Source organism: Myotis nattereri (genome assembly GCF_964212035.1).
Source record: "Myotis nattereri genome assembly, chromosome: 19".
NCBI lineage: Eukaryota > Metazoa > Chordata > Mammalia > Chiroptera > Vespertilionidae > Myotis > Myotis nattereri.
The window spans coordinates 11,448,427-11,463,040 of record NC_138095.1 but is presented as its reverse complement, the minus strand read 5'-3'; the positions used below and the strand labels follow the sequence as shown (position 1 = coordinate 11,463,040).

The 14,614-nt window shown below is 52.4% G+C and overlaps 1 protein-coding gene across 2 annotated transcripts in view; it reads left to right on the top strand.

Moving 5' to 3' along the window:
* Window positions 1-315: 315 nt before the first annotated feature.
* The window catches only part of KDM2B (lysine demethylase 2B), a gene marked incomplete at its 5' end in the record, with an annotated part of 90,589 nt that continues 76,290 nt past the window's right edge, over window positions 316-14,614 (top strand). Inside the window, 4 exons of one of the 2 annotated variants that reach the window (XM_081114126.1) lie at window positions 316-513; window positions 1,574-1,718; window positions 4,536-4,614; window positions 6,731-6,777. In XM_081114126.1, the coding sequence (XP_080970252.1) occupies window positions 481-513; window positions 1,574-1,718; window positions 4,536-4,614; window positions 6,731-6,777 (304 nt within the window). Of the gene's footprint in view, window positions 514-896; window positions 912-1,573; window positions 1,719-4,535; window positions 4,615-6,730; window positions 6,778-14,614 lie in introns of those variants that run through there. The other variant, XM_081114127.1, reaches the window with a different exon arrangement.

Genomic DNA, 14,614 nt, shown 5'->3' with positions numbered 1-14,614 from the left:
AAGTCAGCTCTGCACACAACTCCCCGGCGGCGGCGGCGCCTGCGTGCAGAGGCACACTCGTGACCCAACAACAAAACAGCGATGCCAGGGCGCTAACGGCGCCCGGTGCCTCCCGGGCGCCCTTCCCGCCCCAAACCTCTTCGGGCCGCCGCCCCCGCCCCCCCGGGTCCCAGGCCGAGTGCCGCCCCCCCTTCCCCAACCCCTAGCCCGGCCGCGGGCTCAGAGCGCGATCGGCAACAATGTTTACGTTCCGGGGATTATGACGTCGACGCCTCCCCCCCCCTACAACTGCTGAAAATGGTTTCCTAGGACTTTGCAAACGGATCTGCTTAAGTGTTGGTGCAAAACTTTGTAGATCTCGGCTCTGGCTTGCTTTATTTATTTTTTGATTTGTTTTCTTTGGTCTTCTCTCCTTACCCCCTCCGCCAAAATGCAGGGGACAGGAGTGTTGACAATTAATTGGTGAACTCTCCTAAAAAAATGGAGGCAGAGAAAGACTCTGGAAGAAGATTGGTGTGTAGCTCCCCCCCCCCCCCCCAATCTGTATCTGGTATACGATAGATCTATTTTTTGTTGTTGTTGTTTCTTGCTGTCTTTTCTTTCCTTTTCTGTTTTTTTTTTGCAAGAGGACCGGAAAAAATATAATAAATTGCATGCAAAAGGAAGCCAGCAGCTTACTCCTCCAGCCCCTTGTGAGGCTCAGAGTCTCAGACACTTAAGTGGCGAGGTGGTAGCGGGGAAAGGCGTGGAAGGGGGCTGAGCGGGCTTGGGGGTTCGCCTGGAATCTGGGGGGCTGCGGGGTCGGGCGCCGGGCGGTGGAGGGAGGAGGCAGAGGATGCGGGGAGTGGCGGGGGAGTCTCCTTAGGAAGTGAGTGTGCGCGCGCGCTTGTGGGGAGATGAGGCAGCTGCTGGTGCGTTTTGGGGTCTCGGAAGGGAGCTTTGTGGCGGGCGGTCTGCCTCTCCCCCACTTACGCCCAGAACCCCCCCTCCCACCTCTTCTTCTTGCACCGGAGGGCGGTCGGCGGGGGCAGCTGGGGTCTCAGTCCTTTCATTTCAGCTTTCCAGCTTTCCCGGTAGGTCGGGGGCGGCTCCAGTCTTAGAAATGCCGCCGGCCCCGGTTCCGGCTTCCCGGCTCTGCCGCCGCGGCCGCCGGGTTGCTGTGAGCGCCGAGCCGGGCGCCGCCGCGGCTCCACCCGGGGCCTACCAGTGCCCCGCCAGCCCGTGCGCGGAGCCCCCCTCGCGGGTTACATAACCAGGCTCCCGGCCGAGTGGGCAAAACTCAAACCTCTCGGGGGTGGGGGGCAAGGGAGAGCCCCCAGATGTCCCTTCCATGGCCTCCAAAGACGCAGGAGGGGAATGCCCTGTACAGGGCGCAGGCGGACACTGGGGGTGCGGCCCCTCTCAGGATCCCGATTTTCAGCATCTTTGGCATTTGCGCAAAGTTGCTCGGGTGGCAGTGGTGGGGTGCAGGGGGCGCGCGGCTTCTGCACCTGTTCGAGCTGGCCTCTTGGTGAGAGACGACCCCCCAGGACCCCCAGTAACGTGCCGGGCTCTCTGGCTTGGGTCCCCGCAGCGCCCGATTGACCGCCAGAGATACGACGAGAACGAAGACGTGTCGGACGTGGAGGAGATCGTTAGTGTCCGCGGCTTCAGCCTGGAGGAGAAGCTGCGCAGCCAGCTGTACCAGGGCGACTTCGTGCACGCCATGGAGGGCAAAGGTGAGGCGCCCCCTCCTTCAGTGCCCTCCGCGCTGCGGGCCGAGCGCACGTGGGGAGGGAGTTGCCGGTGGCTGGGTTCGTATTTCGCGCCCGCGTCCCCCATTCCAGGGGATCCGGTGACGAAACGAGGCCGAGCACTGGGGGGGTGGGGTGGGGTGGGGTGGCCAGGGAGGAGGGCAGACTAGAACCGGGGCCGGGCGTGGGCCTAGGCCCGGCCCGCGCCCACCATCAGCACCAGGGTGGGCAGAGGCAGGGGTCCGGCCGACAGAGGGACCGGGGGACGAGCGAAAGGACGGAGGGGCGGACGGAGGGAAGGCGGGTGCGCCGCGGTCTACCCCTCCCGGAGCCGGCCCAGCTACTTGCGCGCTGCCCGGCTGGAGTCTGACTGGGGCGAGGGCCCCCCAAGCCTGAAGCCTCCCAAACTCTGGCTGTTTCGGGCCCTGCCAGTGAGGAGCTGGCGCTGGGGGCGCTCAGGGATCATGGAATGACGGGCCTCCTCAGGCCTGGGGTCTACGGAACCCCATCACCTGGGGGGCTGTGCCAGATTGGAGCGGGGTTCCGTCGGACTCCCAAGTTGTTGGGCGGAGCCCCCCCTTAAGCCTGAGGCCTCTAGCCCCGCAGCCCTGACAGTTTGAAGCGGGGATGGGGGTGAGGGAGTGACAACCCTCTGGCTTAAGGCTGAGTTCCCTGTTCCCTGGCACTTTAAACTGGAGACTTGGGGCACCCCTCTAGAATTCTGGGTGTCTTCTGGGGCCCGAGACCTTGAGAACTCTGTCCCTCTTGAGGGCCCTGCCAGTTTAAAGCAGGAGTTGGGGAAGCCTCTAGGATTTTGGGGTACCACCCCCTGCCTGGCACCAGGACGGTGACTGGGGATGTGCTCTGGGCCTTGGGGTGATGCTCTGGTTTGGGCCCGAGGCCTCCAGAGGCCCCCTGGGGTTGGTATTGTGAAGGCGCCTTTGCCTACCTAGGCATCTACCTCCCTTTGCCCTCCTGGGGTTTGTAAGGTTATCCTCCCCCTTCAGAGATTGGAGTTTCTTTTCTGTTACTCCTTTTCCATTTTGTTTGTCCCCCATCCCCCTTGGAAAACCGTTCCATCCATCCCTCAGTGAGCTGATAGCTGCGAAGCCCTCCCGGCCCCCAGGTTCCGCTTGAGTGGTTTGCCTGTGGGGTTAGCCTGGAGAGAGACTGTCCAGGCTTTGCATTTTGAAGTTTCTCTTTTGTGCCCACTGTTTCCTGGGGCGCCGGGCTTCCGTAGTAGGGGGAGTTGCAGGGGGGAGTTGGGGGTGGGGGGGTGGGAAGAAATTTCTGCAGCCTGCCTGGTTTTTCTGGGCATCTTTGCAATCCAGGGGCCATTCTCAACTTCATTTAAATTTCCTTAGCACAAATGGGATTTTAATTCCTCTCCTTTCTCCCCCCCTCTGGTACTGAGGAGTTGGCGGATCCTATGAGGAAACAATATGCAAACTCTTCCTAGCCATTTGTGAGGAATTCTCTGCCCGGGATCTCCGGCCTATTTGAGGAAGCTGAAGCTGACCCTAGGGGTGGGCTATGGGGGTGTGTGTTCCCAAGGCGGGCAGAGGTTCAAGCAAGGGAGATTCCTTAAATCTGCTGTCCAAGCTCCTTTCAAAGGAGAGGGCCCTAGGGTTTTGGTAGTTCATTCAGATCTGGCCCCCGAAACTCGGGGGGGGGGGGCGGGGGAGGAGCTGCGAAACAGAAGGAGCCCTGAGCCCGGATTCAAAATAGAAGCTTCTTAAACTTCTCTGCCTTTAAATCCTTAGGAATCCTCATTCACTCTGAGCCCCTGGGGATCTGAGCTGCTAAGGTCAGGGCTTTCCCCAGCTCTGGTTTTGTTCTCTCCCTCTCGGAGCTGAGCTGCCTTGGCCTCCTCCCCCTCCAAGTGGCCCCGGGGAACTGTTTCGCTGGGGCAGGAGCTCCTGTGACCCGAGAGCTCTTCTGTCTCCCTTCTGATGCGCCAGAGAGGCCCTGTGCCCCTGTGGGTTGCTTCCTTTCCCTGAGGATTTGGGGATGTGAGAGCTTATCTTAGCCTCCCTCACCTCCAGAGTTAGGGTGCGGATTTGGGGGTCTGCACTAGACAAACCCCAGATGGAAAACTAGGCTGTGAATTTTCTGGGGGCCTCTCCGTGTCCCCTTCGCACAGCCTCCGCCTGGGGAGCATCCCTCTCGGTTATCCAGTATTGTGATGCCGCCGCAGAATGTCACTGTTAAGGCAACAAAGCGGTGCCCAGTTCTCTAGTTATTTTGGCACCAAATACACAGTTTCCAGGGAAACCGACTCCCCCCCCCCCCCCTTCACTCTACAGGATATTACAATAAGATCTTCCCCGATGCTCAGCTACAATGAGAATCCTCCTCCCAGCCTCCTCTCTGGGCCTTCAGATCCTCCCAGGTGGCATTCTTCAATTTTGCCGTCCCTTTACTTTCTGGGCTCAGCTGGGGATGAGTTTCTCTGTCCCTCTGTCTCAGCAGTAGCCGGGGCTCCTGTGTGGGGCTCTTTCCTGAGTCTCCCTCCCCAACCCTCGCCATCCTTGAGCTATTCATTGACAAGTTCCGACCCGTGGGGCATGCCGGGAATGACTGAGTAGGCAGAGGAGCTGGTCATTGGCATGGCTTCTCCTAGACTTTGCTTAATCCATTCCCCTGTCATTTTCCAGGGAGCTTTTGCTCTGGAGCTGGTGTCTGCCTCTAGTGTAACCCCTGCCCCTTCCTCCATCATTTTTCTTCTCCTAACCAACTGACTGTGGTTCCTTTGCTCCTTCATGACTTCACCAGCTTGTTTTAATTCCAATATCCAAACAGATTTCAACTATGAGTACGTGCAGAGAGAAGCTCTCAAGGTTCCCTTGATATTTCGAGAAAAGGATGGACTGGGAATTAAGTAAGTTGCTGAAACTAATTGCTCCCCCTCCTCACCCCGGTCTCCCTCCCTAACACAGTTTATACCTTGGGATGGATTTCTCATAGCATTTGCTCCATCCATCTTTCATCACGAGGAAGGCTCTTTCTTCAGTATCTGGGGGATATAGTATCTCCTTGTTCAAGACCCAGCAAAGGGGAAGAACTCTAAAGATTGGTCTTTTTCAGAGAAGTTGGGGAAAGGATATAGGGTGCTCAAACAGTGTTGACTTTTCCCCCGATCCACCCCAGTTAACACACAGTGACTTCCTTAAAGAGAGTGTGCCTCCTGCCCCAAATTAAGAAACTGAGGCAGGGCCAGGACTGGGAAGGGCTTGGCCAGCCTCTAAGCCCCAGACAGGGCACCCAGGTACATATATCTTTTTAAAAAATATATGTTTTTATTGATTATTAGAGAGTGGAAGGAAGAGGGATAGAAACATCAATGACAGAGAAACATCGATCGGCTGCCTCCTGCACAACCCCCACTGGGGAGCGAGCCCACAACCCAGGCATGTGCCCTGTCTAGGAATCGAACCGGTGACCTCTTAGTCCATGGTTTGACGTTCAACCGCTGAGCCACACGAGCAGGGCACTGGGTACATATTTCTACTCAGACTCCCATTGTGTGGGAATTGGTCTCTTTCTGTGGAGGATGGGTTCCTAGGAGACTAGGCCCCTGTCTCCCTTTCTGAGCCTGCCCAGCACCTGCCTCCTCACTGGGACTTGTTTGGTTTACTTTGTCTTGGAGACCTGTCAGGGCTCCAGGTCAGGAGACATCTGGGAGACAGCCTGGAAGAACAGGTTTCCGCCCCTTGGGCAGGGGTGGGAAGGAGGCTGCGGGTGTCATCTTAGCCTGCTGCCCTCTCCAGCATCGACGGCTGCCAGACTTGCTCAAGCCTCTCATTCCTATGGATTGAAATGAAACCTGCAGCGTCATTGTTAATTAATAGTGAATGTCACCATAATCATTATCGCCCCCTTGCCATATCCCTGGAGTCGGTATGGTGAGTGTGCCTCCCTGCCCCCTCCCACCCTCTATAAAACTCATTATGCAGAATGTTTTTTAGAGGGAGACACACAGAGAGGGGTACCCACACTAAAAGAAGCAGGGGTTTGAATGCCCAGCTCTGGCTCTTACCATTGACACTACCCTTCAGACTTCCCTGAAAAAGTGGGCGGACAGTGGATGTTCCCTTTTTTCTGTAGGTGTGAGTTCAGGAGTCAGGGAGCGTGTGCGGGTTTGGTGTGCCCATTGGTATGAGGAAGGGGCTCAGCAGTGACCCTTCCTTGACCAGCTGGTTAATCACCCTCCTTCTGGGTTGTCTCAGTTTGGGTTCCAAAAATGAGAGCAAGGACCCAGCCCAGCTGGTGTGGTTCAGTGGTTGAGCATCAACCTATGAAATCAGGAAGTCACGGTTTGATTCCCAGTCAGGCAGCGTGGGGCGTGCAGGAGGCAGCGGATCCCTGATTCTTTCTCATTGATGTTTCCATCTCTCTCCCTTCCTCTCTGAAATCAGTAAAGATATATATATATATTTTTTATTTATTTTTATTTTTTTAAAATATATTTTATTGATTTTTTTACAGAGAGGAAGGGAGAGAGATAGAGAGTTAGAAACATTGATGAGAGAGAATCATCGACTAGTTGCCCCCTGCACATCTCCTACTGGGGATATGCCCGCAACCCAGGCACATGCCCCTGACCGGAATCGAACCCGGGACCTCTCAGTCCGCAGGCCGACGCTCTATCCACTGAGCCAAACCGGTTTCGGCATATATTTTTTAAATGAGAGCAAGCCCTAGCCGGTTTGGCTTAGTGGATAGAGCGTTGGCCTGTGGACTAAAGGGTCCCGGGTTCGATTCCCATCAAGGGCACATGCCCGGGTTGTGGGCTCAATCCCCAGCAGGGGACATGCGGGAGGCAGCTGGTCAATGATTCTCTCATTGATGTTTCTATTTCTCTCTCCCTATCCGTTCCTCTCTGAAATCAATTAAAAATATTTTTTAAAAATGAGAGCAAGTTCCCCTTGCCCCCAGAGTTGGGTTGCACTCTCTGGTTTCTGGCTTCTCATCAATGTCTGCTCCTCATCTTCTAGGATGCCTGACCCTGACTTCACAGTCCGAGATGTCAAACTCCTAGTGGGTAAGTTGCTTGCTGTGTGTGGCTCAGAGATGCTGAAGTAGGGAGGGGGAAAAGGGGAAGGAGGCCTGACCACCTGCCTGCTTAGGTTTTAACCGCCTCTGACAACACAGTCCCCGGCGGGAGGAGGCAGGAGCAGGTGTGAGCTGCAACCGCGTCATTGTCGGCAACAGGTCAGATTGCAAAGTCCTAAGAAGCTGGATCCGAGGGTGTTTGCCAGTGCGAAGTTTGACGAGGCTGATTTGGGCCCTAGTCTCCAGCCTGGGTGTCAGCGATTCAGTCTTCAGTCTCTCCTTTGAGTTTGCTTATGAGTTGCAGGGTAACGTTCGGCGTGCTTTATGACCCCTGGAAGACTTTCCGACTTTCCGGGGGAGGGATTGTTCATTCTTTCCTGCTTCCTCAGGGCTCCAGGCAGGTCTGGGGCGGGCTGGCCACTGATTGCCCAGCAAATGCCGATTAAGGCCCTGAGCACCTGCAGAGTAGCTGCTCACTGAGAGCTCCCGACTCCCGGTGGACCAGGTGGCAGGCGGCATTTCAGATTTCACAGGAAGTCGTTCGTCAGTCCGTCCTTTCCAGACGTGTTTCTCAAGGAGCTCCCGAATGGCAGGCGAGTTCAGAGCTGTGACCATGACAGACAAGATCCCTGCCCTCATGGTTGGAGTGATGGGCAATAAAGAAGTCAACAATTTTGTGTGTTTTTTTAAATAACTTTTATAGACATTTTTCAGAAGTCAACTGTTTTTAAAAATATGTATCATTTGAAGGGTGACAAAGGCTAAGGAGAAGTAAATCAGAGTAATGAGATGAAGCATGGTGGTGCTTCTTTAATTTTTTTAAAATTTATTAATTGGAGAGAGAGAGAGAAACATTGATTTGTTGTGCCGTTTATTTTGCACACATTCATTGATTGTATCTTGTATGTGCCCTGACAAGGGATATTGGGATGATGCTCTAACCCACTGAGCTACCTGGCCAGGGCCTATATGATGGTATTGTAGATGGGGTATTCAGAGGGCCTGGGTAGTGGTGGTGGAGGACATTTGGACAGAGATCTGACTGATGAGAAGCCAGCTGTGGGAAAGACCTTTCCAGACTGTGGGATGAGCAAAGGCAAAGGTCAGAAAGTGTGGGAGGAACAGAAAGAGCGAGGGGGAAAGTAGCATGAGAAGGGAGAGATCACAGGGTCAGGTTCATCTAGGGTTAAACATTTTTCCAAATATCGAGATAAAATTCCCATACCATAAAATTTTGGGCGTACAATCCAGTGGCTTGCAGTATATTCACAATGTTGTGCAACCATCACCACAATCTTATTCCAGAACATTTCTGTCACCCCCAAAATAAACCCTGCACCTCCCAATTCCTCTCTGCCTCTATGGGTTTATCTATTCAGACATTTCATGTGAGTGGAATCACATAATATGTGCTCCTTTATGTCTGGATTCTTTCTCTGAGCATCATGTTGTCACGGTATATCCACATTGTAGCAGGTGTCAGTACCTCATTCCTTTTCATGACTGAATAATATTCCATTGTATGGACAGACCACATTTTGTTTATCCATTCTTCAGTTGGTGGACATTTTGGTTGTTTCTAGTTCGTAGCTATTATGAATAATGCTGCCATGAATATTCACGTACAAGTCTTGTGTGGGCAAACGGTTTTATTTCTCTTGAGTATTTAGCTAAGAATGGAATTGCTGGGTCATTCAGTGACTATATTTAACCTTCTGAGAAACTGCCAGGCTGTTTTTCAAAGCAGCTGCACCATTTTACATTCCTATTAGCAAAGTATGAGGGTTCCAATTTCTCCACATCTTCGCCAACACTTGTCATTGTCTGTCTTTTTGATGAGAGCCATCTTAGTGGGTGTGAAATGGTGCGATCGGATTGAAGTTTTGTAAGAGCCCACTCTGGTGGCTGCGTGGAGGATGAAGACAGCTGACGGGTGGGTGTGTCAGATAATCCGCGTGAATAATTGATCTCAAAGTGTGTCATCTGATACTCAGAAGGGAGGCCGGATCTGCTGGAAGGATATGGCACTGATGACAGAAGGATCTCGGCTAATTGTCAAGGGCTTGCTCAAAGGATAGATTTTTCTTATAGGGGGGATTAATGGTGATGGGAAAAAATAAACAACAACAAAACGATGTTTTTAAAAGCAGGGATTCCAGAAGTGCTGAAGGAAGTGAAAATCAGAGCTGAAGGGAGCAAACTTCCCAACGGTGGGCAGATGGGATGATGGATCCTATAAATCAAGACTTGTCCCAGGCAACCCGCTCTGGTGCCTCAACCCAGCCCCAGCCTTTGCTGTTAAACAGCCCTGGTTTGAGGTCCCATTTTGTTAGTTGATGGGTGATTTGGGGAAAGCTACTTACCCTCCCTAAGCCTCAATTTCCTCATCTGCAAAGTGGAGCTAATTGGCTAATCACAGAATCTGCCTCAAGGAAGGACCCTCTACAAGAATGAATGCATACTCAGAATTATGCTGGATGATGAGTGCTCAATAAATGGTCCCCGTTATTCTGTATTATAAATGCAGGACATTGGGCTGGTGAGATGCTCTTTATGACCAAGGATTAAAGCCAGATTCTCAAATGGGGTTCAGGCAACATCACTGTCTTACTGACATCGCTTTTGGCCCTTTTGAGGAATTTTCAAGTCCTTGGCGGTTTCATTATGGTCTGGTGTGTCCAGGCCGCCTCTTCTCTCCCTGAACCTCATTCTTTGCACTGTGGAAGCAAATCAATGGTTCCTATGCCCTTGCCAGCTCTTGGAAAGTGTAGGATGGCAAAGAAGGCAGGACTAGTAATACCTGCACAGCCTCTCCTGGCATTTCTGTGATGATCAAATGATCGGTGACTATCAAAGTGCTTTGTAAAGCTGTAGTGAGCTCTGCCGCCGTGAGGGAGGCCTGTAATTGTGGGTAGCGTGGGGTGTTATTATGCCCATCGTGGTGCACACAGACATCCAGAGAGCGGCAACGGGGCACCTTTGTCATAGCAACCGAGGTGATAAGTGTAACTCCAGCTGGCCTAACCAAAACAGAATGAGTTCGAGGGGTGTCTTGATCTGGGTGCTCTAAGAAGATCTCAAGAAGTTGACGCATATTTTTCCTTCCTGCTTCCTCTTTCTTTCTGCTTCATTCTTTGGCAAGCTTTTCCCCATGTGGTGGCAGAGTTGGGGAGCCAGCAGCTCCAGGCTTCCATCCTGCCAGCTCAGGGTCCTCCTCCCCAACCCCTTAGTAATTCCATCAGATGTCTCTGCATGGGCTCTGATGGGCTTAGCACACCCCACCCAGCAGAACCACGTGCACTGGGCATAGGAAGGAGGAGCTCTCCAGGGTCGCTGGGCAATAGGAACATGCCCCTACCACACATGGGAGTTCTGCTTTGGAGGGTGGTGTACGGGGGAGGCTGGCCCACCCCCTCCAGATAGTGCGGGATCTCAGTCACTGTCTTCCAGCCTCCTGCCCCCTCCCCAGGTCACTGAGGATTGAGATGGCCTACAGCAATGGGGTCTTGCTTATTATCTCTTCCTGACTGGGACCCTTGACCTCCTGGTTTATAGATCAATGCTCAACCACTGAGCCACACCAGCCGGGTGCATATTATCTCTTTATTGTATTTCTCTCTACTGAGGATGCCCAAGCCAACTGATGTCTTCTTTGGCCCTTTTTCTTTAAAAAATTTCAGGATAAATCACCTCATTCAACATTCGTTTATTAGTTGTTTACGATATGGCCGCATTTTGTCCTCACCAATAATCATATAAATTAAGTGCTATTGTTCACTGTTGCAGATGGGGGATCGGAGGCTCAGAGGGAACAAGCCACACCGATGGGGTCAGTGAAGCCAGGCCCTGACCCCAGCTCTAGGTGTTCCCAAAGCCCATGCTTTTGCTTTTATGTTTACAAAGTGCTTTCAGTGATTGTGGCAGGTCTCTAGGGCAGGTCCTCTTCTCTCCACCTTCCAGATGAGGAAAGTGAGGCCCAGCCCGGTTCAGGGATATACTCAAGGCCTCGCTGCTGGGAATTGGAGAGTGGGATTGGGCTCTCGGCCAGTGCTCTTGCCTCTATGAAAGACTCACAAGGAGAGAATTTAAAAAAACAACAGTCCAGCCTGGCTGGTGTGACTCAGTGGTTGAGCATCGACCTATGAACCAGGAAGTCACGGTTTGATTCCCAGTCGGGGCACATGTCGGGGATGCAGGCTCGATCCCCAGTGTGGGACGTGCAGGAGGCAGCTGATCAATGATTCTCTCTCATCATTGATGTTTCTTAACTTTAAAAAAATATATATATATTTATTGATTTCAGAGAGGAAAGGAGAGGGAGAGAGAGATAGAAACATCAATGATGGGAGAATCTTGATTGGCTGCCTCCTGAACGCCCCCTACTGGGGATTGAGCCCACAACCTAGGCATGTGCCTTTGACGGGAATCGAACCTAGGACCTGTCAGTCCGCAGGCCGACACTCTATCCATTGAGCCAAACCGATTAGGGCCCTTTCTTTTTTTAAAATATATTTTTATTGATTTCAGAGAGGAAGGGAGAGGGAGAAACATCAATAATGAGAGAGAATCGCCGAAACCGGTTTGGCTCAGTGGATAGAGCGTCAGCCTGCGGACTGAAAGGTCCCAGGTTCGATTCCGGTCAAGGGCATGTACCTGGGTTGCGGGCACATCCCCGGTGGGAGATGTGCAGGAGGCAGCTGATCGATGTTTCTCTCTCATCGATGTTTCTAACTCTCTATCTCTCTCCATTCCTCTCTGTAAAAAACCAATAAAATATATTTAAAAAAAAAAATAATGAGAGAGAATCATTAATCAGCTGCCTCCTGCACACCCCCTACTGGGGATCGAGCCCACAACCCACGCATGTGCCCTGTCCTGGAATTGAACTGTGACTTCCTGGTTCATAGGTCAATGCTCAACCTGAGCCACCCTGGCTGGGCTCATCATTGATGTTATCTATCTCTTTCTCTCTCTTCCTCTCCCTTCCTCTCTGAAATTAATAATAAAAATATATTTTTAAAAAAGCACTGCGAAAGAAATCAGAAACTTGAGGATGATAAAGAAGGTTCCAGAACCATGACGAGGGCCAGTTGCATGCACTCTCTGAAAAGCAGGCCGGGGGGAGTTTGGGGTCAGGGCCCATGTGTGCTTCATATTAGTGTTCAAGGTCACCTTGAAGCCTCTCCCGGGCTCTGAGCCTGTGACTCTTAGAACTGACTGATGGAGCCTTCAAAGCAGGGCCAGGGGGCCACGGATTAATTCCTGCAGCTGGAATTTGTTGGATGTGTGTGTAGCCTGTGAGCCCAGAAACCAATGAGACTTGGGAACAGCGGAGGGGAGGAGAAGGGAGAGGCAGGGGGCTGAGCTCTTGGCCTACTTAGAAATGCCAGGCCCCGCAGCTCCCAAGTGGAAAATTTCTCCTGGAACCCATTGCCTTCGTGGGCTGGAGACTGCCCGCACTGTGGGTCCCTTGCAGGCTCCAAAGGGCAGCTTGTCCTTGTCACCTGCTCCAGGGGTGGCTGCTGTCCCCAAAGCTTGGAGGGCCGCATTCCATTTTAGCACTGATCTGTCCCTTCTGTCCCTACAGGCATTTGCTGGGCCTCCTGCTCAGAGACAGGGCACTTGTACCCAGCTCTCCTTTGCCACCCGTGGCACAGCCGACTGGGAACCTGAGAAGCTGGAGTGCCAGTTCTTAATCCCCCAGCTCAGACCAAAAGAGACTGGCAGGCCCCAAGTGTCCCCCGTGACTCCTCTGGGTCCCTTCTGCCTCCTACCTTCCCCCATTTCACATATCAGGGATCTGATCTGAGGATTTAAGAACTGGGCTAAAAGTCAGTGCGGCTGCCCTGGAAGAGGGACCCACAAATGACCTAACCCAGTGGTTTTCAAAGGGGAAATCCCGAGAATCTGGGTGTGAATGCTGAGCACCCCCGCCTCCCACCCACTTCGGCCTGAGCTCTTGTTTTTGTTTATGCATTTGGCTCTTGTCAAAGCTTCTGTTTGAAGAAGAAAGAGTTTTGTGGCAACCAAAAATAAAGTGTAAAGGTCAACTACTTCCTGTCTTCACACAGGAGGCAGTTGAGGCCTAGAGCAGGGTCAGTCGGGGTGCCTGGGGCTGAAACTCCGTCCAGGGCTCTTGGCACTGTCCCAGGTGCCCCTGACACACCCACGACTCATTCTGTGACCTCCTGTGGGCTGTCACTAACCGAGGAACAAGCCAGGCACCTGTGCTTCTAACATGGTTCTTCAAGGGAGAATAAAATACGTAGCTGGAATAGGCTCTGGCTGGCGTGGCTCAGTAGTTAGGGTGTCGGCCCACTCGCCAAAGGATCCCTGGAATTCTAGATGCAATTGGGTGATGGCTGTGCCTACCTGTGTGCCTATCGACATGCCGGCACTTCAACTTCTCAGAAGTGCTGCATGTTCATTATCTCATTTCAGTCCCAGGACAACCTCATGGGCTGGCTACCACCTTTGCCTCGGTGTAGTAACTGATCCTCAGAGAAGCTAAGAGGCCCAGCTGAGGTTTGAACCCGTGAAGTCTTTGCTTAATCACTGCATTGTGTCGATAGGGGCAGGTGAGCTCTAGGCCTTGCTTTAACCCAGCCGTGGGCAAACTATGGCCCGTTTTAAATGAATAAAACTGAAAAAAAAAAAAGACCGTACCCTTTTATGTAATAATGTTTACTTTGATTTTATATTAGTTTACACAAACACTCCATCCATGCTTTTGTTCCGGCCCTCCGGTCCAGTTTAAGAACCCATTGTGGCCCTCGAGTCAAAAAGTTTGCCCACCCCTGCCTAACCCCTAGGGGTGTGCTTCCCATGACCTGCCTGCCAGCAAACTCCCTTCCCAGGCAGGCGTGACCTTGAGCAAGGTTAGGGAAGAGAGGCAGGGAGGTGGGAGGCTGGCAGAGCGGCAAGGGTTTGGGGGGCCTGTTCTGCCCCCACCTCCCAGACTCTTATCAGCAGGCTCTTTGCCAGGTGGGCTTTCCAGAAAAGCTGAGCAGAACCCACCTGTTGCAGGCGCCCTGGTAAGGAGCCAGCATGGCCAAGAACACACCAGAATTTCCAGCAAAGTTCAGGGATGCCCCCTGGTGGATCTGCACTCCCAACGCAGAACTAAAGCTCTTCTCCCAGCCTTCCCAGGATCCCTGGGTGCCTGCAGCCAGCCACTGAAGAAGGCCAGGTCATTTTTTCAGGCTCAGCTCGTGATTCCGTGTTGCATAGGATGGGTTAGGGGTGGGGGGTGGGGTGGGGGATGAGCATTCCATAGAATTGGGTTCAAATCCCACCTCTGCTGCTCGCTAACTGGGCATTTTGGGGCAAGTTAGTTGTCCAAGCCTCAGTGTCTCATCCATCAAATGTGTATAATTTAAGTTCCACCTCACAGAACTCTTACCTCAATTAACTTAAGATAACCTGTGTAGAGAGCTTGCCTGTGCTGGCGTGCTCAATAAATATTAACTATTCTGATTGGTAGAAAGACTATGTTCTGGGGGAACTTGAGCCAATCACACCTGTCTCCACACCTTGGTTCCCTCATTAGTAAGACAGGAACCGTCCTAATTAGCTTCTGGGGTGGTGGTGAGAACTAGCTATTGAATGTAAAAGATGGTAACCCCCAAGTTCTTTTATGCGCTTAAGGCATTACTCTTTTTAAAAAAATATTTCTATTGATTTTTACAGAGAGAGGAAGAGAGGGGGAGAGAGAAAGAGAAAGATCTGTTTGAGAGTGGAACAAGGATGGGCTGCCTCCTGCACACCCCCAGGTGGGGATTGAACCTGCAACTTGGGCATGTGCCCTGACTGGGAATTGAACCTGC